Source organism: Pagrus major, chromosome 10 (genome assembly GCF_040436345.1).
Source record: "Pagrus major chromosome 10, Pma_NU_1.0".
NCBI lineage: Eukaryota > Metazoa > Chordata > Actinopteri > Spariformes > Sparidae > Pagrus > Pagrus major.
Window position 1 is genome coordinate 1,171,316 of NC_133224.1, and position 24,736 is coordinate 1,196,051.

The 24,736-nt window shown below is 39.9% G+C and overlaps 4 protein-coding genes and 2 pseudogenes across 4 annotated transcripts; all 6 read right to left on the reverse strand.

Moving 5' to 3' along the window:
- Positions 1-1,291: 1,291 nt before the first annotated feature.
- LOC141004020 (trace amine-associated receptor 13c-like) lies at positions 1,292-2,248 on the reverse strand. The gene has a single exon (XM_073475521.1). It carries the CDS (start codon positions 2,246-2,248, stop codon positions 1,292-1,294), a length of 957 nt encoding a protein of 318 aa, XP_073331622.1.
- Positions 2,249-4,564: 2,316 nt separating this feature from the next.
- On the reverse strand, positions 4,565-8,149 carry LOC141004022 (trace amine-associated receptor 13c-like). The gene is made up of 2 exons (XM_073475522.1): positions 7,309-8,149; positions 4,565-4,593 (listed from the first exon to the last, which is right to left on the reverse strand). Exons 1-2 carry the CDS (start codon positions 8,147-8,149, stop codon positions 4,565-4,567), a joined length of 870 nt encoding a protein of 289 aa, XP_073331623.1.
- Positions 8,150-10,524: 2,375 nt separating this feature from the next.
- Positions 10,525-14,123, reverse strand: LOC141004025 (trace amine-associated receptor 13c-like). The gene is made up of 5 exons (XM_073475524.1): positions 14,016-14,123; positions 13,604-13,792; positions 13,222-13,312; positions 12,955-13,140; positions 10,525-11,504 (listed from the first exon to the last, which is right to left on the reverse strand). Exons 1-5 carry the CDS (start codon positions 14,121-14,123, stop codon positions 10,525-10,527), a joined length of 1,554 nt encoding a protein of 517 aa, XP_073331625.1.
- Positions 14,124-15,663: 1,540 nt separating this feature from the next.
- Positions 15,664-16,492, reverse strand: LOC141004026 (trace amine-associated receptor 13c-like; annotated as a pseudogene).
- Positions 16,493-17,595: 1,103 nt separating this feature from the next.
- Positions 17,596-21,352, reverse strand: LOC141004027 (trace amine-associated receptor 13c-like; annotated as a pseudogene).
- Positions 21,353-23,130: 1,778 nt separating this feature from the next.
- LOC141004028 (trace amine-associated receptor 13c-like) lies at positions 23,131-24,150 on the reverse strand. The gene has a single exon (XM_073475525.1). The coding sequence runs from the start codon at positions 24,148-24,150 to the stop codon at positions 23,131-23,133; it is 1,020 nt and encodes a 339-aa protein (XP_073331626.1).
- Positions 24,151-24,736: the final 586 nt, after the last annotated feature.

Here is a 24,736-nt window from a genome sequence, read left to right on the forward strand (position 1 = left end):
GTTTAAGGTTGAATTAAACTCTTCCTTTGTCATTTGATGATTTGGTCACATCTCCAATTTGTCTTACATGCTGTTTAGCCACAATAGGTATTTGAGTATAAATACAAACCATTACAGTGCAGGGAAAGATTTCGGAGCTGCTAGGGTCTCTGACCTCAAAGAGTAGCCATGGGAGAGAGTAGAGCTTGTAGCTCATGGAAACCATAACATCTAGCATCTGTAGACTCACTTCAAAACAGTCCCACAGAGAAAAATATCTGTAAATGAGAAAATTGTCTTGGCAGAGTGGATTCAGCTGAAGGCATGTTTTGCCAATGTAGGGTTGTGTGTTACTTCAAGTGGATGTTTTGAGGGCCTGTAGGAGAGGTTATCCCTCATTCAGAGCAGAGTCAAGTCAGGTTGGAGGTCATTTCTGCAAGTAGATGGAGAAGCTGGTTCTGGAGTCCCTTAAAGGACCCACATTCTGAGGTTGTAAAGCTGAGAACCAATGGATCTGTGACGGAAATAAGGTCCAGAAAAGCAAACTTTTGAAAGGATAGAACAGGTGAACAGGCAACAAGAGAATTGCTGGATTTGATAAACAAATGTTTTTTTGGTTGATGTTTTAAAAATTTAAATATTCTTTAAGACACATTTTAATTATTAGGCTGACATATAACTGCATGGTATTTAAATCACTCAAAATATTGACTAAATGGACATATAGTGTGTTGTCTTTTCAAAAAAAGTCTGTCAGGAAACATGTCCATGGTTTCCTTGTAATATTTCTGTAGTAAAAATGTGTTTCTAAAGGCTTCTGGGAAGAACTACAGCTTCATACATGACCTCCAAGAAGTTGAAAGCTGCTCTCTGTAGACAACACTGAAAAAAGTGCAGAACACATGATGCAGTAAGGCTTAAATTTCAAAGAGGTTCTACCCTGTAACAGCATTAATATGTGCATTTTTTCAAGTGTAAATTGATCAAGGGGAATTATTTTAATATAATTTTGAATTGAGTGTAGAAGTTATTATTGCAAGTTGTTTTTTAAATGCAAGTACTGAAAAGCTTTACATGAAAAATAGTGTGTAAACACTCACACAGAAAAACAAACATGATGGCCCAGTAATAAAGCATGTTGTTAGACCAAATGTACCATTAATATCATAATAAAGATAGTGGTTTGTAATTATTGATGACAACTGCAAAACAAAGGCCTCTCTGCATCTTATGCAAATGCATGCCTTACACCTTGTTTCAAAAATATATTTTTCGAAGATGTTAAACAGTTAATTTTTTGAGTGTACATGTGTCATTTATCAGATAAATTCATAGTTGAAGAATTTAAGCTGAATATTTTCAGAGTGATTATGCAATGAAAACATTTTTTGAAGGAGGGATAAAACAAGGCATAAATAATGGGGTTACATGCTGAATTGAAGTAACTCAACCAGTATAATACTTCCCAGAGGAAAGAATTAATGCTGAAGCCAGTGAGAGGATTAATTATTGAATTCATATAAAAGGGCATCCAACAAAATATGAATACACCAAGCACAATACCCAGAGTCTTTGCAGCCTTGCCCTCAGAGTGCTTAACCAACCCACCTCTCCCTCTGTCATTTAAATAATTGTTCTTATCTCCAATCTTTCTTACATGCTGTTTGGCCACAATAAATATTTGAGTGTAAAGACAAACCATTACAGTGCAGGGGAAGAAAAAGCACAAAACACTAGTCAAGATTCCCCAAAGTGGGTTAAACAAAACAAAACAGCCGCCAAGGCAAAATGATTCTGTTATATCTTCTAACCCTGCCACACTGGCCTTTGAATAAAGTACTCCATAAGCGTAGACAGCAGCCAGTGCCCAGCAGGCACATACCATAATCATTGCCACTGATATTGTGATTTGTCTAGAATAATGAAGAGGATTGCATATTGCTTGATGTCTGTCGACAGCAATGCAAATTAGGTGGAAGATAGAAAGAGTGGTGAGAAACAACTCAAAACTGACATGCAGATGACAGAACGTATCACCATAGAACCAACAGCCATGAATAGTCCGGGTGGCACTGAAGGGCATCACAATAACACCCACTAGTAGATCAGCCAGAGCAAGAGATAGAATGAGCACATTGGTAGGACTATGCAACTGTTTGAAATGACAAATTGACACAATGACAAAAGAGTTCCCTAAAATTGTAACCAACATGCCTGAAACAAACACCAAGTAGAGGACAAAATCTGTCCAGAAACCTAACCGTACCATAATACATGAGGCATTGCTGCCTGGAAAACAGTCCAACAAGTCTGGAGGCAACGGATGAGTCATAGTCAAACAAAAGACATATGCCCAAACCTCAGAGATAACCCAACAGAACCCAACAGAGAGAGGACCTTGGGAGAAACATACAGAAACCTCTCTCTTGTAATCAATGTCACAACATAGAAGCCACCTAAATAATTATTGGATACACTGTGCCATCCAATCAAAGGCCTCCTATTAACATACATGTAAAATAGTCCAAGCAACATTATTATGACATCATATTTGTAATTTGCACAATATTGATCTAAATGACCATTAATAGTTTCACATGGAAATGATCTTAATTTGGAAATGAATTAATTTTGTACTCCTCGTATAGTTAAAGTTTGAGAAATGTTCACAGTATGTCAGTGTACATGTTGGTTATTATCTTCGTTGTCATGGTCATACAGACCCAACAACAGTCAGTGGCAGTTATATGGATCTTACCTTTAGAAATTCTCAAATGAGGATGGTTTTGTAGTAACTAATTTCTCATTCCCCAATAACATAGAATGTTATATTCCTTAAAGCAGTTTGGAAACATGTTTCTGGAACACCACAAATCCTAGATGTCATCATTAACTGATATAAGATAGGATTTTATTCTTAGGAAAGTTTCTGTAATGAGGCCCCAGGTGTCTTTAACAACAATTTCATACATTTTGTTGTAAGAAGAAGTTGGCAGATATTTGCCATATTTAAGTGTTTTTTTCTATAATGTAAATGTATTCAATAAAATAATTATCCACTTCACATGTGACTATTCTTCATTAGCACAAATAAACTGTTTGATATTTGAGCAAAACACACAACAGAGTAATGCATAACATTTAAATATAGCCCAGCAATATATGTGTATCGTTACAGGGAAAAGTGTTGAAGAAGCAGGGCCGGCTCTAGGCATAGGCGATATAGGTGGTCGCCTAGAGCGCCATCTGCTGGAGGAGCGCCGCCAGTCACCCTCGAGGGAGAAAAAAAAAAACAATAATAATTTTCGATGCCTATTGGCGCCCTCCCTTCGTGTTCTGTCTTGAAAATAATAAATATTAACAAAATAAAGAAACAGATAAACAATGACATGTTTCTGACTGGTGGTGCTGAGTCATGTGACGTGTGGTCATTGGCTGCGCACCTCAGAGGGTCAGATATGTGTCACAGAGTTCAGGTCACGTCACGTCAAGTGACAGACAGGTTATGTTTTGATATTTTGCAAGATGAAACGGCCGTCAAAGCACTCGGGTGCGCAGTACCGAAAGAGAAGAAAAGAGGAGGAGAAGAAGAAGTCCCAATATAAAGGTAACATTATGTCATCTTTTTTTAAATGCCGTTTTGTGTGAAGACGTTTCATTTGTATTCGCTTGCTAGCTAGGTTGAAATAAAGCAACGCTGGCTTAACACGCTAGACAATGACACTGATAGCTACTAAGAAGGATAAATGAATCATGAATCAAAGTAGAGGCCGCAGGTTGTACTCTTTGTTGTTTATTGTGAAATGGTCCACAGCACTCTGAAGCATGTAAGTTTAGCCAATTGTTTGTGGTCTCTTACGCACTGCTATGTTGTTGTCGTTATGATTATTATTAGCATTATTATTGTTGTTGTTGTTATGATTACTATTATCATTATTGTTGTTGTTGTTGTGACTGAATGGCACAAGCTTGTTAGCAATTAGAGTACATTTAGGTTTTAAGCAAATAAAATAAAGTTGATTTGTACAGTACCTACTTTATATTAAACCTTATTAATTAATTTATTAAATGAAGTAGAATGACACAACAAACTTAACAGTATGGATGTACTCTATGTCTGAATACAGCTACAAGTCAGGCCTTATGCAGCAGCAGCGCTACCACATCAACCACACCACCCACCTCATAAAGTCAGCTTGAAGCAGGTGAGTTATGTAATTGCATGTTACAGCTGCAGTCACATTACTGAACAATACTATGGTTATTCATAATTTATCCTCAATATGTGTTTATTGCCTGATGTGCTGTTATTTGTAAATCACTGTGTGACCTTACTGAAGGATTAATAGGTGTCTAGGCACTTGTCATTTAATGACACAATAGATGCCTTTGCTGCAAGGAAGTCCAGGCGTGTAGAATTTAGTTGAAATCTAGTTGAAACACATGCTGGAAAGAGTGACTTGAAAGTTCATTGTTGTTGTTCAAATAAAACTGTTGTGAGTGTTCAGATGGTTCAGATTTTGTCATTCAGTTGTATGATGGTGTTCTTTTCCTTTTTTGGGGGGGCGGCGGGGCGTAATCTCGCCTAGGACACCAAATGGGCTAGAGCCGGCCCTGTGAAGAAGCATTGATTTCAATACAAATTGATGATACAAGGTGATCATAGGTGTTTCTGACATTCAAAAACTGGAAAATGTAACCGATATTTCTGAAATTAGTTGCACAAAAGATGTCTTTAAAGGAAATTCAACATGTATTTATTGTTGACAATAGCAGAACAGAGACCTTTTGATTGCTGGTGCAAATGCATGAACAAGACCTTGTTCTGAAAAGAAAATATATTCATGTCTGAGTGTGTCATTTAAGAGATAAATTCATAGTGGAAGAGTTTGAGCTAAATATTTTCAGAGTGATTATGAATTGAAAACATTTTTTGAAAGGGGGATAAAACAAGGCATAAACAATTGGGTTTAATGTTGAATTAAAGTAACCCAACCAAACTAATCCTTCCAACACGGGACCAGGTGTGCTGAAGCCAGTGAGGGGATTGCTTATCGAAGCCATGAAAAACGGCATCCAACAGAAGATGAATGCACCAAGCACTATACCAAGAGTCTTTGCATCCTAGCACTCTGTTTTATCATCACACCTCTTCCTTTGTCGCAGTATGTTATACCATCGAGAAAGTTTAGTTTTTGTCCGTCATTTTGGCCCAACATCTAAGTTATTTCATTAATTTTCTTAAGGCACTGGGAGCTCGATGAGCCTGTGCAACTGACCGTAGCACTTAAAATATTATATGTATTATTTTTAATTACTGTACATTTTTTATTTACCAGTTTGAAAGGTTCCAGGGGTTGGAAATGAGTTTTTTGCTAATTTCATCATATGGTGGATTATAATTTAAAGGCTCACATTTGTGCTGTTTTCAGATTCGCTCCACACATTTTGACCTGACATCTAAATGATCTTATACACTTTCTTATGTCACTAGCAGGTGGATGAGCATTCATATGCAGTCCATCATTTTAAAAGGACAGTTTGTTAAGGATTTAATTTCAAAGGCTACATTTGTCCTGCATTGAGTTTTACTCTGTTTTAATTTAGCCTGCCATTTTGTTCATTACTGGCACTTGTTGAGCAGAGACAGCTAAATGTAAATTAAAGTCAGAAAGACTGTCTGGTGTGATGTGTGCAGTGTTTTTGGAAGTATCACTCATGATATACAGGTGTATGATTCAACTTCTTTCATTGTCTCGTGGTAAATAAAAAAATCTGCAATGTATCATTTTATCAAATCACAATTTGTAGAATTGCAGTACTTAAAAGGGAATCACAATATGTATCTAACAGGCATCACAGGCATCACAATAGTATCGTATCATGCTAACCCATAGGCCATTACAGTTCTAACTGTGCATTTTGACTGGTAGAGTGTTGACCTAACTCAATAACTCAATAACTCCTATTATCATCCTCATCTGATTCTGACAAATAACAGTTTGAAGTCAGTTCCATATGATTTCCATTGTTTTCCAGCCTTTTTCTTGTGATCCTTTTAATCACCACTTACTTGAAGGATATAATAGCCATATCTGTTTAATTTCTCCCTTCCACCCCCCCCACCCCCCAAAAAACAAAAAAAACGTATATGCACTTGTATGTTCTTACCCTTAGCACTTAAATCATAGCACTGACGTACTTAAGGTATCCTTGATAAATAGCAGCTACTATGCTCAGACGAGGGCTTGAAAACTGTTTCTGTTTTTTCATTCTTACTTTATCGACAGTGATATGTTGTGGTTTCTTTCTTGTGACATATTTACTTATTGTACGTCCCTTTGGACAAAAACATCTGCTAAATGCCCTAAATGTAAATGTGAATTTGAGGAGGCAAGAAATAATAATGTCCAGGGGGTGGAACACACATGTTCCATCCCCTGCCTCCAGCCCCATGTAAGGCAGGCTTCACTGACACATGAAGTTTCTAATTTTTATTTGATGAAAGCACAAATCTGGGGGCTTCTGGGAAACAATGACAGTTTGGGTTACTGCAGTGGTCAAAAAAGCCTAAACTAGTAAATGATGGACATATGCGTATACATGACAGCATCAGCTATCTCAGTGGATAAACAAAGTGTAAACCTGAATGAAGCCTAAAATGGACATATGTTGTCTATTGAAAAAATAATTTGTCAAGAAACTGATATAAATCCACGTTTTCTATCACATTTATTCTGTTTGTAATGTTTGTGGAGTAGAAATGTGTTTCTTTGAGCTTCTGGGAAGAACTACTACTACACTAACCTCCCAAAAATCAATAGGTGCTGACTGTAGACAAAGACTGAAAACGAAGCAAAATACATGATTTGGTAATGCTCACTTTTCAATTTACGTGAATAACAGCCTTTAAAACAATCACACAGGAGGACAAACATAATGGCCCAATAATTAAACCTGTTGTTAGACAACATGTAGCATTGATATCCTAATAAAGACAGTGATTTGTTTAAAAGAATGCATATAGTTATCGATGACAAGTGCAAAACGAAGGCCTTTCTGCCACTGATGCAAATGCATGCCTAACACCTTGTCTGAAAAATATCCTATTTGAAAATGTTAAACAGTTCATTTTTTGAGTGTACATGTGTCATTTAACAGATAAATTCATAGTTGAAGAATTTGAGGTGAATATTTTCAGAGTGATTATGCAATGAAAACATTTTTTGAAGGAGGGATAAAACAAGGCATAAATGATGGGGTTACAGGCTGAATTGAAGTAAGTCAACCAGTATAATGCTTCCAAGAGGAAAGGATCAATGCCGAAACCAGTGAGGGGATCAATGATAAATTGCATAAAAAAGGGCATCCAACAAAAGATGAATACACCGAGCACAATACTGAGAGTCTTTGCAGCCTTGCCCTCAGAGTGCTTAACCAACCCACCTCTTCCTCTGTCATTTGAACTGTTGTTCATGTCTCCAATCTTTCTGACATGGTGTTTAGCCACAACAAATATTTGAGTGTAAAGACAAACCATGACAGTGCAGGGAAAGAAAAAGCACAAAGCACTGCTCAACATTCCCCAAAGTGGGTTAAAGTAAACAAAACAACCGCCAAGGCAAAACGCTTCCATTAGATTCTCTATCTGTGCCTCATTGATCTTTGAATAAACTACTCCATAAGCGTAGATAGCAGCCAATACCCAGCAGACACATACCATAATCATTGCCACTGATATTGTGATTTTTCTAGAATAATGCAGAGGATTGCATATTGCTTGATGTCTGTCGACAGCAATGCATATTAGGTGAAAGATAGAAAGACTGGTGAAAAACAACTCAAAACTGGTGTGTATGTGACAGAACATATCACCATAGAACCAGCAGCCATGAACAGTCCGGGTGGCACTGAAGGGCATCACAATCACACCCACTAGTAGATCAGCCAGAGCAAGAGATAAAATGAGCACATTGGTAGGACTATGCAACTGTTTGAAATGACATATTGACAAGATGACCAAAGAGTTACCTAAAATGGTAACCAGCATGCCTGAAACAAACACCAAATAGAGGGCAAAATCTGTCCAAAAACCTTTCCGTACTGCAATACATGAGGCATTGCTGCCTGGAACACAGTCCAACAAGTCTGGAGGCAACGGATGAGTCATAGTATAACAAAATATGTATGTCAAATCCTCAGATATCACCCAACAGAACCCAACAGAAAGAGGACCTTGGGAGACGCATGCTGAAACATCTCCCTTGTAATCAATGTTGCAACATTGAAGTCACCTAAATAATCATCAGATTCACTCCGCCATCCAATCAAAGGCCTTCTATTAACATACATGTAAAATAGTCCAAGCAACATTATTATGTCATCCTATTTGCAATTTATTCAGCATTGATCTAAATAACCATCAATAGTTTCACATGGAAAATAATTTTGTTTTGAGTAATAAAGTATAATTTTAATTGATACCATATATTTATTGTAATACTAACTAGTAGTATTACTTTTACTTCAAAGTGCACTGTGCTATAAACTGGATTGTTTGTAGATTTGGAGCGCTGTTGGAGTATACAGCTCGGTTATTCCGAGTACCTCACTCTGAGAGCCACAGAGTCCACTCCTTGCCCTTCTGTCTGTGATGGAGCAGCAGATTACCAAGGGCAGTTTCATGAACACCTGAAATGGCAGTAGCTAAATGTATGACTGATAGGTGAACTGATGATGCGAATCACAGAAGTGATTTTGATTTTGTGTATTTAGATTTGAGGCATTCGTTGTTGTCATCATGTTGTATTAAAATGTTTACATTGTTTAGCTAACTCAAAGTTAGATTAGGTGAGATAAAGTAACCGGGCCGATTGACGTAGATCCATATTCCTCTCGTGACTGTGATCTCTCTGAATCTCAGTTCAATGTGGGGGTGGGCTTGGTCCTCCTCTGGCTCCTGTGTGAGTTTCAGAGATTTATGGACAGATTCAAGTAACCGAGCCAGTAACTCAACTTATCATCCTTATTTGATTCTAACAATTAACTTTTTTGGAGGCAGTTCCTCCTGATGTCAATTGTTTTCTAACCTTTTTCATAAACAACCTGATTGAACCGGTCATGCAGGATGTGATTAACATGTCGGACAGTGACGTAGATGCGTCAGCCCCCATTTTGAGAGCTGCTAGGGTCTCTAACCTCAAAGAGTGGCCATGGGAAAAAGCAGAGCTTGTAGCTTATGTAGACCATGACATCAAGCATCTATGGAGTCACTTCAGAACAGTCCGACAGAGACAAAAGTTTATGAATCGGAAAATTCAGCTGAGGGCATGTTTTGCCAATGCAGGGTGGTCTGCTATTTCTGGTGCATGTTACAGAGGCTACGAGGAGAGGTTTGCCCTCATACTGATGCTACATGATATGATAGTTGCTATCCCATTCTCCCCGGCTGTATGTGAGTCAAGATTTAACTGACTAAGCAGAATTAAGATAGATAGGAGGTCATCTCTTAAGTAGTGATGATGGACAAGCTAATGTTGGTGTCACTTGTGGGAATTGAGGGTGGACGCAACTGACTAATAACTGAGAACTAATGACACTGATAATACAATTCTTACATCAGATTCAAATTTTGTACAGTATGAGATACAATGAACTACAAAGTGTCTTGGTTGGCCAATGTAATAAAGCCTTTTAACATTATTTTTGTCACATTTTCATTTTTAAGCTGACCTGTAACTGTGTAGTACCTTATTTGCCCAAAATATATTGTACACTTTCTGCACTCTTATCATTGCGTAACCCCCAAAACTGAACAGAAGTTGACTGTAGACATAGATTTACAGGACATATACATAAATTCATGTGCTACCATTTCTCAGAGCTTCTGGGAAGAAATGTCTGCGTCCATTACTGCAGTAGTCAAACAATGAGGCCTAAAATGGACAAATGCATATACATGACAACTTCAGTTACTTCCAATGGGCAAACTTCCAAAAGCTTCTGAGAAGAACTACAGCTTCCTTCAATTCAGGCATCAAAGTGAGCTTAAATAATAATAACAAAACAAATTACACTTTTAGAAGTTTTATTTTATAGTGTGGCAAAATACATGATAGATATGCACAATCTTTTTTAAAACAGCCCCTATGTACCCTTTGAGAGCATTAACATCTGCTTTGTTGTTGTTGTTAAGTGTAATTTGATCAAGGGACGTTATTTGAACATAATTGGGAGTCGACTATATGCCTTATTATTGCCAGGTGTTTTTCAAATTCATATAATGAACTATGAAATATAGTGTGTAAAACAATCACATATAGGGACAAACATAATGGCCCAGTAATAAAGCATCTTGCATGCATCATTAATATTGCAACACAGATTATTGTGTTATCGTGGTTTGTGAAGAAAAAACATGTACTTTTTTATGACAATCACAAAGAAAAGACTTTTATTTGCTGATGCAAACGCTTGTCTTTGACCTAATTTAAAAAATGGCTTATTTGAAATCATTAAATAATGCATGTCGACAGTGTAGATTCGTTATTTAACAGTTATATTCATATTCGAAGAATTTGAGCTGAATATTTTCAGAGTGATTATGCAATGGAAACATTTTTTGAAGGAGGGATAAAACAAGGCATAAATAATGGGGTTACAGGCTGAATTGAAGTAACTCAACCAGTATAATGCTTCCAAGAGGAAAGCAGGAATGCGGAAGCCAGTGAGGGGATTAATTATTGAATTCATATAAAAGGGCATCCAGCAAAAGATGAATACACCAAGCACAATACTGAGAGTCTTTGCAGCCTTACACTCAGACTGTTTAACCAGCCCACCTCTCCCTCTGTCATTTAAACAATTGTTCTTATCTCCAATCTTTCTTACATGCTGTTTAGCCACAATAACTATTTGAGTGTAAAGACAAACCATTACAGTGCAGGGAAAGAAAAAGCACAAAGCACTGCTCAACATTGCCCAAAGTGGGTTAAAATAAACGAAACAACCGCCAAGGCACATTATTGATTCCATTAAATCTTCTAACCCTGCCACACTGGCCTTTGAATAAAGTACTCCATAAGCGTAGACAGCAGCCAGTGCCCAGCTGACACATACCATAATCATTGCCACTGACATTGTGATTTTTCTAGAATAATGCAGAGGATTACATATTGCTTGATGTCTGTCGACAGCAATGCAAATTAGGTGGAAGATAGAAAGAGTGGTGAGAAACAACTCAAAACTGACATGCAGATGACAGAACATATCACCATAGAACCAGCAGCCATGAACAGTCCGGGTGGCACTGAAGGGCATCACAATCACACCCACTAGCAGATCAGCCAGAGCAAGAGATAAAATGAGCACATTGGTAGGGCTATGCAACTGTTTGAAATGACATATAGACAACATGACAAAAGAGTTCCCTAAAATGGTAACTAGAATGCCTGAAACAGTCACCAAATAGAGGACAAAATTGGTCCCGAAACTGAACTGTTCCATAACACATGAGGCATTGCTGCCTGGAACACAGTACATGAAATGCTCTTGAGAAAAGTCATCAGTCATTATAAACCCAAACACATATGCCAAAACCTCAGAGATAACCCAACAGATCCAAACAGAGAGAGGACAGGGGAAATGGGATAAACACAATGACATCTCTGTGTGGTTATCAAAGTCACAGAAAAGAAGCCACCTAAATAATTACTGGATACGCTGTGCCATCCAATCAAAGGCCTTTTATTAACATACATGTAAAATAGTTCAAGCAACATCATTATTTCATCATATTTGCAATTTTCACAATATTGATCTAAATAATCATTAATAGTTTCACAAGGAAAACCATTTAGTTTTGAGTACTGAAGAAGTATAATTTTAAAATATTTCATATGTTACATTTATACATATACACATATTTTTTGCATTTTTGTTGATGTACATTGCACACTGAGTGTACGTTTGTAAATAGTCAATCTGAGCTCCAAAATACACTCTGCTATAAACTGAGCTGTTCATAAATTGGGAACGCTGTTGGAGTTTACTGTTAATTTTCTTTTGAAAGCTCTGTTCTCTGGGCCTTTCTGTCTGAAACAGAGCAGCAGAGAGCAAAGAGAAGCTAGTGTTTCATGAACAGGTGAAATAGCAGCCGTTGCTGTAAGGTATGGCCACAATTTCAGTTTCAAACATTAAAAAAACAAACTAACATTTTCGACAGAATTAGAGGAAACTTTGTTGAGGTTATGTCAAAATATCTATGTATTGCGTTGCAGAGTTGTTTGAAGTTAGCATAGAAACCAGTTAGCCATGGCCCACAATGACTCGGGGCAACAGCACAATAGCGCCCCCAGAGTTTCAGCTAGGACATGGTGCTCACAGCAAGTTCTTTATATTTGACACGCTCTTAAGTTGTAGTGTAATGAATTCATTCATTCATCTGCCTCCGCTTATCCGGGTTTGGGTCGCGGTGGCAGCAGGCTCAGTAGGGAGCTCCAGACCTCCTTCTCCCCAGCAACACTTTCCAGCTCCTCCGGGAGGATGCCCAGGTGTTCCCAGGCCAGATGAGATGTGTAATCTCTCCAGCGGGTTCTGGGTCTGCCCCGGGGTCTCCTCCCAGTTGGACATGCCCGGAAAACCTCCAAGGGGAGGCGACCTGGAGGCATCCTGATCAGATGCCCGAACCACCTCAACTGGCTCCTCTCGATGCGAAGGAGCAGCGGCTCTACTCCGAGCTCCCTCCAGATGTATGAACTTCTCACCCTATCCATAAGGCTGAGCGCAGCCACCCTACGGAGGAAACTCATTTTGGCCGCTTGTATCTGCGATCTTGTTATTTCGGTCACTACCCACAGCTCGTGACCATAGGTGAGGGTTGGAAAATAGATGGACCGGTAAATCGAGATCTTCCTTGCGGCTCAGCTCCCTCTTCACCACGACGGTCCGGTACAACGCCATCCATTCTCCCATCACTCGTGAACAAGACCCCGAGATACTTAAACTCCTTCGCTTGGGTCAGGAGCTCACTCCACAACTGGAGGGGGCAATCCACCATTTTCCGGCAGAGAACCATGGCCTCAGACTTAGAGGTGCTGACCCTCATCCCGACCGCGTCACACTCGGCTGCGAACCGCCCCAATGCCTGCTGGAGGTCACGGGCTGAGGAAGCCAACAACACCACTTCATCCGCAAAAAGCAAAGATGCAATTCTGAGGTTCCCATACTGGACACTCTACTCACCACGGCTGCACCTTGAGATCCTGTCCATGAATATCACAAACAGGATTGGAGACAAGGGGCAGCCCTGACGGAGTCCAACCCAGTCGTAAGCCTTCTCCAAGTCCACAAAACACATGAAGACTGGATGGTCAAACTCCCATGAACCCCCCAGCAATCGTGCAAGGGTGAAGAGCTGATCCACTGTTCCACGGCCAGGACGGAATCCGCATTGTTCCTCCTGAATCAGAGGTTCAACGATCGGACGGACCCTCCTTTCCAGCACCCTGGAATAAACTTTCCCAGGGAGGCTGAGCAGTGTGATACCCCGATAATTGGAGCACACCCTCTGGTCCCCCTTTTGGAAAATGGGAACCACCACCCTGGTCTGTCACTCCAGAAGTACCATCCCTGACCTCCATGCGACACTGAAAAAACGTGTCAGCCATGACAGCCCAACAATGTCCAGAGCCTTCAGCATCTCGGGGCGAATCTCATCCACCCCTGGCGCCTTGCCACTGGGGAGCTTCTTGACTACCTCAGTGACCTCTGCCAGGGATATGGACGAGTCTTCCGCCGAGTCTTCAGACTCTGCCTCAGTTACAGAGGATGTGTTAGCTGGGTTCAGGAGGAAGGAAGGAAGGAAGAAGGAAGGAAGAAAACTTTATTTATCCCCAAAGGGCAATTCAGTTTCTACAGTGGTTAACACCGTCATAAAAAACATTCATACGACATAAATCATACATACAGGTCCTCAAAGTGTTCCTTCCACCGCCCAACGTTATCCCCAGTCCGGTTCAGCAGGTCCCCTCCCCGACTGAAAACAGCCTGGGCTGAGGCCCCCGGTACCAGTCTGCTGTTTCAGGAGACCCCTGGGCCAGCCAAGCCCGAAAGGCCTCCTTCTTCAGCTTGACGGCTTCCTTCATCGCTGGTGTCCACCAGCGGGTCCTTGGGTTGGCGCCCTGACTGGCACGATGACCGTCTGACCACAGCTCTTCGCGGCCGCCTCTACAATGGAGGCTCTGAACATGGTCCATTCGGATTCCATGTCCCCAGTCTCCCCCGGGATGAGGGAAAAGTTCTTCCGGAGGTGAGAGTTGAAGACCTGACGGACCAGGGCCTCCGCCAGATGTTCCCAATTCACCCTCACTACTCGTTTGGGTTTCCCAGGTCTGTCCGGCAGCCTCCCCCGCCACCTGATCCAACTCACCACCAGGTGGTGATCAGTTGACAGCTCCGCTCCTCTCTTCACCCAAGTGTCCAAGACATACAGTCGAAGGTCCAATGATACGACCACAAAGTCTATCATCGACCTTTGGCCTAAGGTGGCCTGGTACCAGCTACACTTATGAGCCACCCTATGCTCGAACATGGTGTTTGTTATGGCCAATCCATGACTCGCACAGAAGTCCAATAACAAAACCCCATTCGGATTCAGATCGGGCAGGCTGTTCCTCCCAATCACCCTCCTCGAAGTTTCCCCATTGTCACCCATGTGAGCATTAAAGTCCCCCAGAAGAACTATGGAGTCCCCAGGTGGAGCCCCTTCCAGGACACCACCCAAGGACTCCAAGGGCCGGGTATTCTGAGCTGCTGTTCGGTACATACGCACAAACAACAGTCAGAGCCTTCCCCCCAGCGACCTGCAGTCGCATGGAGGCGACCCTCTCGTCCCTCGGGGCGAACTCCAACACAGCGGCGCTCAGCCGGGGACTTGTGAGTATCCCCACACCCACCCGGCGCCTCTCACCCATGGCAACTCCGGAAAAGGAGAGAGTCCAGCCCCTCTCAAGGAGTTTGGTTCCAGAACCGGTGCTGTGCGTGGAGGTGAGCCTAACTATATCTAGTTGGTAACGCTCTACCTCCCGCACCAGCTCCGGTTCCTTCCCCACCAGAGAGGTGACATTCCACGTACCGAGAGTTAGTCTGCGTAGCCGGGGGTCAGGATGCCCAGGCCCCCCCCTTCGCCCACTGCCCGATATACATTGCACCCGACCCCATCGCTCTCCCCTGCGGGTGGTGAGTCCACAGGGGCACGGCCCCACGTTGCCCCCATGGGCCAAGGCCTGGCCACCAGACGCTCGCCGGCGAGCTCCACCCCCAGGTCTGGCTCCAGGGGAGGGCCCCGGTGCCCCCATACTGGGCGAGGTACTCTTTGCCTGTAGCTGCCGATTCATAGGGTCATCTTGAACCGCTTTTAGTCTGGTCCCTCCCCTGAGACCAATTTGCCTTGGGAGACCCTACCAGGAGCTAATGCCCCAGACAACATAGCTCCCAGGATTACAGGGACACACAAACCCCTCCACCACGGTAAGGTGGCGATTCTTCGGAGAAGTAGTATAATGAATGAATAACATAACTTACAAAATGTCAATAAGTAAATATTCTTACGCATATTTAATATGATAAACAAAAGAAAAACACAACCATACACCCTCTGAATTCAGGTTTTTCTCTTCTACTGAACTAAGCTTGCATCAACAAAGGCATCCAACAAAAGATGAATACACCAAGCACAATACTGAGAGTCTTTGCAGCCTTGCATTCAGACTTTCTAATCAACCCACCTCTTCCTCTGTCATTTGAACAATTGTTCTTATCTCCAATCTTTCTTACGTGCTGTTTAGCCACAATAAATATTTGAGTGTAAATAAAAACCATTACAGTGCAGGGAAAGAAGAAATAGATAGCACTGCCCAAGGTTCCCACAAGTGGGTTAAAGTAAACAAAGCAACCACCAAGGCATTTTATTGATTCCAATAAATCTTCTAACCCTGCCTCATGGGCCTTTGATAAAGTACTCCATAAGCATAGACAGCAGCCAGTGCCCAGCAGGCACATACCATAATCACAGCCACTGACATTGTGATTTTTCTAGAATAATTCAGAGGATTGCATACTGCTTGATGTCTGTCGACAGCAATGCAAATTAGGTGGAAGACAGAGTGGTGAGAAACCACTCAAAACTGACATGCAGAAGACAGAACATATCACCATAGAACCAGCAGCCATGAACAGTCCGGGTGGCAGTGAAGGGCATCACAATAACACCCACTAGTAGATCAGCCAGAGCAGGAGATAAAATGAGCACATTGGTAGGACTATGCAACTGTTTGAAATGACAAATTGGCAAGATGACAAGAGAGTTCCCTAAAATGGTAACCAGCATGCCAGAAACAAACACCAAATAGAGGGCAAAATCTGTCCAGAAACCTTTCCGTGTCAAAATACATGAGGCATTGCTGCCTGGAACACAGTACATCAGCAGGTCTGGAGGCAATGAGGCATGAGGCATGAGGCATCCTAAACCCAAAGACATATGCCAAAACCTCAGAGATAACCCAACAGAACCCAACAGAGAGAGGACCTTGGGAGAAACATACTGAAACCTCTCTCTTGTAATCAATGTTGCAAAATAGGAGCCACCTAAATAATTATTGGATACACTATGCCATCCAATCCAAGGCCTCCTATTAATATACATGTAAAATAGTCCAAGCAACATCATTATGTCATCACATTTGTAATTTGCACAATATTGATCTAAATGACCATTAATAGTTTCACATGGAAATGATCTTAATTTGGAAATGAATTAATTTTGTGCTCCTCGCATAGTTAAAGTTTGAGAAATGTTCACAGTATGTCAGTGTACATGTTGGTTATTTTCTTCGTTGTCGTCGTCATACAGACCCAACAACAGTCAGTGGCAGTTTTATGGATCTTACCTTTAGAAATTCTCAAATGAGGATGGTTTTGTAGTAACTAATTTCTCATACCCCAATAACATAGAATGTTATATTCCTTAAAGCAGTTTGGAAACATGTTTCTGGAACACCACAAATCCTAAATGTCATCCTTAACTGATATAAGATGGGATTTTATTCTTAGGAAAGTTTCTGTAATGAGGCCCCAGGTGTCTTTAACAACAATTTCATACATTTTGTTGTAAGAAGAAGTTGGCAGATATTTGCCATATTTAAGTGTTTTTTTCTATAATGTAAATGTATTCAATAAAATAATTATCCACTTCACATGTGACTATTCTTCATTAGCACAAACAAACTGTTTGATATTTGAGCAAAACACACAACAGAGTAATGCATAATATTTAAATATAGCCCAGCAATATTTGTGCATCGTTACAGGGAAAAGTGTTGAAGAAGCATTGATTTCAATACAAACTGATGATACAAGGTAATCATAGGTGTTTCTGACATTCAAAAACTGGAAAATGTAACCGGTATTTCTGAAATTAGTTGCACAAAAGATGTCTTTAAAGAAAATTCAACATGTATTTATTGTTGACAATAGCAGAACAGAGACTTTTTGATTGCTGGTGCAAATGCATGAACAAGACCTTGTTCTGAAAAGAAAATATATTCATGTCTGAGTGTGTCATTTAAGAGATAAATTCATAGTGGAAGAATTTGAGCTAAATATTTTCAGAGTGATTATGAATTGAAAACATTTTTTGAAGGAGGGATAAAACAAGGCATAAACAATTGGATTTAATGTTGAATTAAAGTAACCCAACCAAACTAATCCTTCCAACACGGGACCAGGTGTGCTGAAGCCAGTGAGGGGATTGCTTATCGAAGCCATGAAAAACAGCATCCAACAGAAGATGAATGCACCAAGCACTATACCAAGAGTCTTTGCATCCTAGCACTCTGTTTTATCATCATACCTCTTCCTTTGTCGCAGTATGTTATACCATCGAGAAAGTTTAGTTTTTGTCCGTCATTTTGGCCCAACATCTAAGTTATTTCATTTATTTTCTTAAGGCACTGGGAGCTCGATGAGCCTGTGCAACTGACCGTAGCACTTAAAATATTATATGTATTATTTTTAATTACTGTACATTTTTTCATTTACCAGTTTGAAAGGTTCCAGGGGTTGGAAATGAGTTTTTTGTTAATTTCATCATATGTTGGATTATAATTTAAAGGCTCACATTTGTGCTGTTTTCAGATTCGCTCCACACATTTTGACCTGACATCTAAATGATCTTATACACTTTTTCATGTCACTAGCAGGTGGATGAGCATTCATATGCAGTCCATCATTTTAAAAGGACAGTTTGTTAAGGATTTCATTTCAAAGGCTACATTTGTCCTGCATTGAGTTTTACTCTGTTTTAATTTAGCCTGCCATTTTGTTCATTACTGGCACTTGTTGAGCAGAGACAGCTAAATGTAAATTAAAGTCAGAAAGACTGTCTGGTGTGATGTGTGCAGTGTTTTTGGAAGTATCACTCATGATATACAGGTGTATGATTCAACTTCTTTCATTGTCTAGTGGTAAATAAAAAAATCTGCAATGTATCATTTTATCAAATCACAATTTGTAGAATTGCAGTACTTAAAAGGGAATCACAATATGTATCTAACAGGCACCACAGGCATCACGATAGTATCGTATCATGCTAACCCATAGGCCATTACAGTTCTAACTGTGCATTTTGACTGGTAGAGTGTTAACCTAAAGACTCATGAGTTAACATTTTAGTAGGTCTTCTCTTGTGTGGATTTTCTGGGTGCAATACTGTGATAGACTGGCTGGATATTAGCAGGCTTCAGAAAACTATTCTGATGACCTGGCGAGATACAATCTTAGAGGCTACAGGTATAGGCATGTACCCTGGCTGGTTACTGGGAGATTGAGGCAGGTCTATACTCCTCTTGTGACTGTATTCTTTCTTTCAGTTTTATGTGGGGGTGGGCTGGGTCTTCCCCTGGCTCCTGTGAGATTTCTGGACAGATTCAAGTATCTGAGCCAATAACTCGCATTATCATCCTCATCCTCATCTGACAAGTAACAGTTTGAAGTCAGCTCCATATAATTTCCATTTTTTTCCAGCCTTTTTCTTGTGATCCTTTTAATCACCACTTACTTGAAAGATATAATAGCCATATCTGTTTAATTTCTCCCTCCCACCCCAAAAAAACAAAAACTTAAAAACGTATATGCACTTGTATGTTCTTACCCTTAGCACTTAAATCATAGCACTGAGGTACTTAAGGTATCCTTGATAAATAGCAGCTACTATGCTCAGATGAGGGCTTGAAAACTGTTTCTGTTTTTTCATTCTTACTTTATCGACAGTGATATGTTGTGGTTTCTTTCTTGTGACAGATGTACTTATTGTATGTCCCTTTGGACAAAAACATCTGCTAAATGCCCTAAATGTAAATGTGAATTTGAGGAGGCAAGAAATAACAATGTCCAGGGGGTGGAACACACATGTTCCATCCCCTGCCTCCAGCCCTATGTGAGGCAGGCTTCACTGACACATGAAGTTTCTAATTTTTATTTGATGAAAGCACAAATCTGGGGGCTTCTGGGAAACAATGACAGTTTGGGTTACTGCAGTGGTCAAAAAAGCCTAAACTAGTAAATGATGCCAAAAATGGACATATGCATATACATGACAGCATCAGCTATCTCAGTGGACAAACAAAGTGTAAACCTGAATGAAGCCTAAAATGGACATATGTTGTCTATTGAAAAAATTATTTGACAAGAACCTAATATAAATCCACGTTCTCCTTCACATTCATTCTGTTTGTAATGTTTCTGGAGTAGAAATGTGTTTCTTTGAGCTTCTGGGAAGAACTACAGCTTCGTACATAACCTCCCAAAAGTCAATAGGTGCTGTCTGTAGACAAAGACTGAAAACAAAGCAAAATACATGATTTGGTAATGCTCACTTTTCAAAACAGCCCTACATTTACTGTAACAGTATTAATGTATGAATTGGTACAAGTGTAAATTAATCATTGTGCATTATTTTAATATAATTAGGAATTGAGTGTACAAGTTGTTAGTGTATATAAGGGTGTTTGATAAATTCAAGTACTGAAAAAGCTTCATGTGAAAAACAGCATATAAAACAATCACACAGGAGGACAAACATGATGTCCCAATAATAAAGCGTGTTGTTAGACAACATGTAGCATTGACAGTGACAGTGGTTTGTTTAAAAAAATGCAAATAGTTATTGATGACAAGTGCAAAACAAAGGCCTTTCTACCACTGATGCAAATGCATACCTTACACCTTGTTTAAAAGATATCCTATTTGATAATGTTAAACTGTTCACTTTTTTAATTGTGTAGATGTGTCATTTAACAGTTAAAATCATAGTTGAAGAATTTGAGCTGAATATTTTCAGAGTGATTATACAATGAAAACATTTTTTGAAAGAGGGATAAAACAAGGCATAAATGATGGGGTTACAGGCTGAATTGAAGTAACCCAACCAAGCTAATACTTCAGAGAGCAGAACAGGTATTCTGAAGCCAGTGAGAGGAACAATTATTGCTTGCATAAACAAAGGCATCCAACAAAAGATGAATACACCAAGCACAATACTGAGAGTCTTTGCAGCCTTGCATTCAGACTTTTTAATTAACCCACCCCTTCCTCTGTCATTTGAACAATTGTTCTTATCTCCAATCTTTCTTACATGCTGTTTAGCCACAATAAATATTTGAGTGTAAAGACAAACCATTACAGTGCAGGGAAAGAAGAAGTAGATAGCACTGCCCAAGACTCCCACAAGTGGGTTAAAGTAAACAAAGCAACCGCCAAGGCATTTTATTGATTCCAATAAATCTTCTAACCCTGCCTCATGGGCCTTTGAATAAAGTACTCCATAAGCATAGACAGCAGCCAGTGCCCAGCTGACACATACCATAATCACAGCCACTGACATTGTGATTTTTCTAGAATAATTCAGAGGATTGCATATTGCTTGATGTCTGTCAACAGCAATGCAAATGAGGTGGAAGACAGAAAGACTGGTGAGAAACCACTCAAAACTGACATGCAGATGACAGAACGTATCGCCATAGAACCAGCAGCCATGAACAGTCCGGGTGGCACTGAAGGGCATCACAATAACACCTACTAGTAGATCAGCCAGAGCAAGAGATAAAATGAGCACATTGGTAGGACTATGCAACTGTTTGAAATGGCATATTGACACAATGACGAGAGAGTTCCCTAAAATGGTAACCAGCATGCCTGAAACAAACACCAAGTAGAGGGCAAAATCTGTCCAGAAACCTTTCCGTATCATAACACATGAGGCATTGCTGCCTGGAAAACAGTACAGCAACAGCTCTGGAGGCAATGAGGCATGAGTCATCCTAAACCCAAACACATATGCCAAAACCTCAGAGATAACCCAACAGAACCCAACAGAGAGAGGACCTTGGGAGAACCATACTGAAACCTCTCTATTGTAATCAATGTTGCAACATAGGAGCCACCTAAATAATTATTGGATACACTATGCCATCCAATCAAAGGCCTCCTATTAACATACATGTAAAATAGTTCAAGCAACATTATTATGTCATCATATTTGTAATTTGCACAATATTGACCTAAATGACCATTAATAGTTTCACATGGAAATGATTTTAGTTTTGTGTAATAGAGAAGTATAATTTTAAAAGGTGTGAATAATTACTAACATAAATATCAGAATGTTTAAGTGCTGGATAGATGAAGCACACTGCACACTGGAGGTGAGTTTGTAAAAAGTCAATCTGAGCAGCAGGTTGCACGCCGACACAAACTGGACCGTTCGTAAACTCAGAGCACTGTTGTAATATACGGTTATGTTATTCAGAGGACCACATTCTCAGAGTGGCAAAGCGCAGTCTGGGCAGTCTGTCTAAGGAGATGGACCCGCAGAGGGCCAAGAGCAGTCAGTGTGTCATGGACAGCTGAAACGGCATGTCTAGCCAAATGCATGACTGATGGGCGAATGAAGTAAAGTAACTCAACACACATGCTTGTATATGAATTGCAGAGGTCATTTTGTCTTTCTAGATTAAGATTGGAGGTATTGGAAGTTGAAATGTTAACATTGTTTATCTTACCTAATCCAACATTCATTTATTCATTTATGGACAGATTCAAGTATCCAGAGCCAATGACTCGCATTATCATCCTCATCTGATTCTGACAAATATCAGTTTGAAGTCAGTTCCATATGATTTCCATTGTTTTCCAGCCTTTTTCTTGTAATCCTTTTAATCACTACTTACTTGAAAGATATAATAGCCATATCTGTTTAATTTCTCCCTCCGACCCCCCCACCCCCCAAAAAACAAAAACAAAAACAAAAACAAAAACAAAAACAAAAAAAACGTATATGCACTTGTATGTTCTTACCCCTAGCACTTAAATCATAGCACTTATGTACTTAAGGTATCCTTGATAAATAGCAGCTCCTATGCTCAGACGAGCGTTTGAGGCCAAAAATTGACATATGCATATACATGACAGCATCAGCTATCTCAGTGGACACACTAAGTGTAAACCTGAATGAAGCCTAAAATATATGTTGTCTACTGAAAAAATAATTTCTCAAGAAACTAATATAAATCCACATTTTCCTTCACATTCATTCTGTTTGTAATGTTTGTGGAGTAGAAATGTGTTTCTTTGAGCTTCTGGGAAGAACTACAGCTTCGTACATAACCTCCCAAAAGTCAATAGGTGCTGTCTGTAGACAAAGACTGAAAACAAAGCAAAATACATGATTTGGTAATGCTCACTTTTCAAAACAGCCCTACATTTACTGTAACAGTATTAATGTATGAATTGGTACAAGTGTAAATTAATCATTGTGCATTATTTTAATGTGATTAGGAATTGAGTATACAACTTGTTATTGTATATAAAGGTGTTTTTTAAATTCAAGTACTGAAAAAGCTTTACATTAAAAACAGCGTATAAAACAATCACACAGGAGGACAAACAGTGATTTGTTTCAAAAAATGCAAATAGTTACTGATGACAAGTGCAAAACGAAGGCCTTTCTACCACTTATGCAAATGCATGCCTAACACCTTGTCTGAAAAATATCCTATTTGAAAATGTTAAACAGTTCATTTTTTGAGTGTACATGTGTCATTTAACAGATATATTCATAGTTGAAGAATTTGAGGTGAATATTTTCAGAGTGAATATGCAATGAAAACATTTTTTGAAGGAGGGATAAAACAAGGCATAAATAATGGGGTTACAGGCTGAATTGAAGTAACTCAACCAGTATAATACTTCCAAGAGGAAAGAATTAATGCGGAAGCCAGTGAGGGGATCAATGATGAATTGCATAAAAAAGGGCATCCAACAAAAGATGAATACACCGAGCACAATACCCAGAGTCTTTGCAGCCTTGCCCTCAGACTGTTTAACCAACCCACCTCTCCCTCTGTCATTTGAACTATTGTTCATGTCTCCAATCTTTCTTACATGCTGTTTAGCCACGATAAATATTTGAGTGTAAAGACAAACCATTACAGTGCAGGGAAAGAAAAAGCACAAAGCACTGCTCAACATTCCCCAAAGTGGGTTAAAGTAAACAAAACAACCGCCAAGGCAAAACGATTCTGTTATATCTTCTAACCCTGCCACGTTGGCCTTTGAATAAATTACTCCATAAGCATAGACAGCAGCCAGTGCCCAGCATGCACATACCATAATCATTGCCACTGACATTGTGATTTTTCTTGAATAATGCAGAGGATTGCATATTGCTTGATGTCTGTCGACAGCAATGCAAATTAGGTGGAAGATAGAAAGAGTGGGGAGAAACACCTCAAAACTGGTGTGTATGTGACAGAACATATCGCCATAGAACCAGCAGCCATGAACAGTCCGGGTGGCACTGAAGGGCATCACAATAACACCCACTAGTAGATCAACCAGAGCAAGAGATAGAATGAGCACATTGGTAGGACTATGCAACTGTTTGAAATGACATATTGACACAATGACAAAAAAGTTCCCTAAAATTGTAACCAGCATGCCTGAAACAAACACCAAATAGAGGGCAAAATCTGTCCAAAAACCTTTCCGTATCATAACACATGAGGCATTGCTGCCTGGAAAACAGTCCAACAAGTCTGGAGGCAACGGATGAGTCATAGTCAAACAAAAGACATATGCCAAAACCTCAGAGATAACCCAACAGAACCCAACAGAGAGAGGACCTTGGGAGAAACATCCTGAAACCTCTCTCTGGTAATCAATGTCACAACATAGAAGCCAACTAAATAATTACTGGATACACTATGCCATCCAATCAAAGGCCTCCTATTAACATACATGTAAAATATTCCAAGCAACATTATTATGTCATCATATTTGTAATTTGCACAATATTGAACTAAATGACCTTTAAAAGTTACACATGGAAATGATTTTAGTGTTGTGTAATAGAGAAGTATAATATTAAAAGTTGTGAATAATTACTAACATAAATATCAGAATGAATAAGTGCTGAATAGATGAAGCACACCGCACACTGTAGGTTCGTTGGTAAAAAGTCAATCTGAGCAGCAGGTTGCACGCCGACACAAACTGGACCATTCGTAAACTCAGAGCACTGTTGTAATATTCGGTTAGGTTATTCAGAGGACCACATTCTCAGAGTGGCAAAGCGCAGTCTGGGCAGTCCGTCTAGGAGATGGACCCGCAGAGGGCCAAGAGCAGTCAGTGTGTCATGGACAGC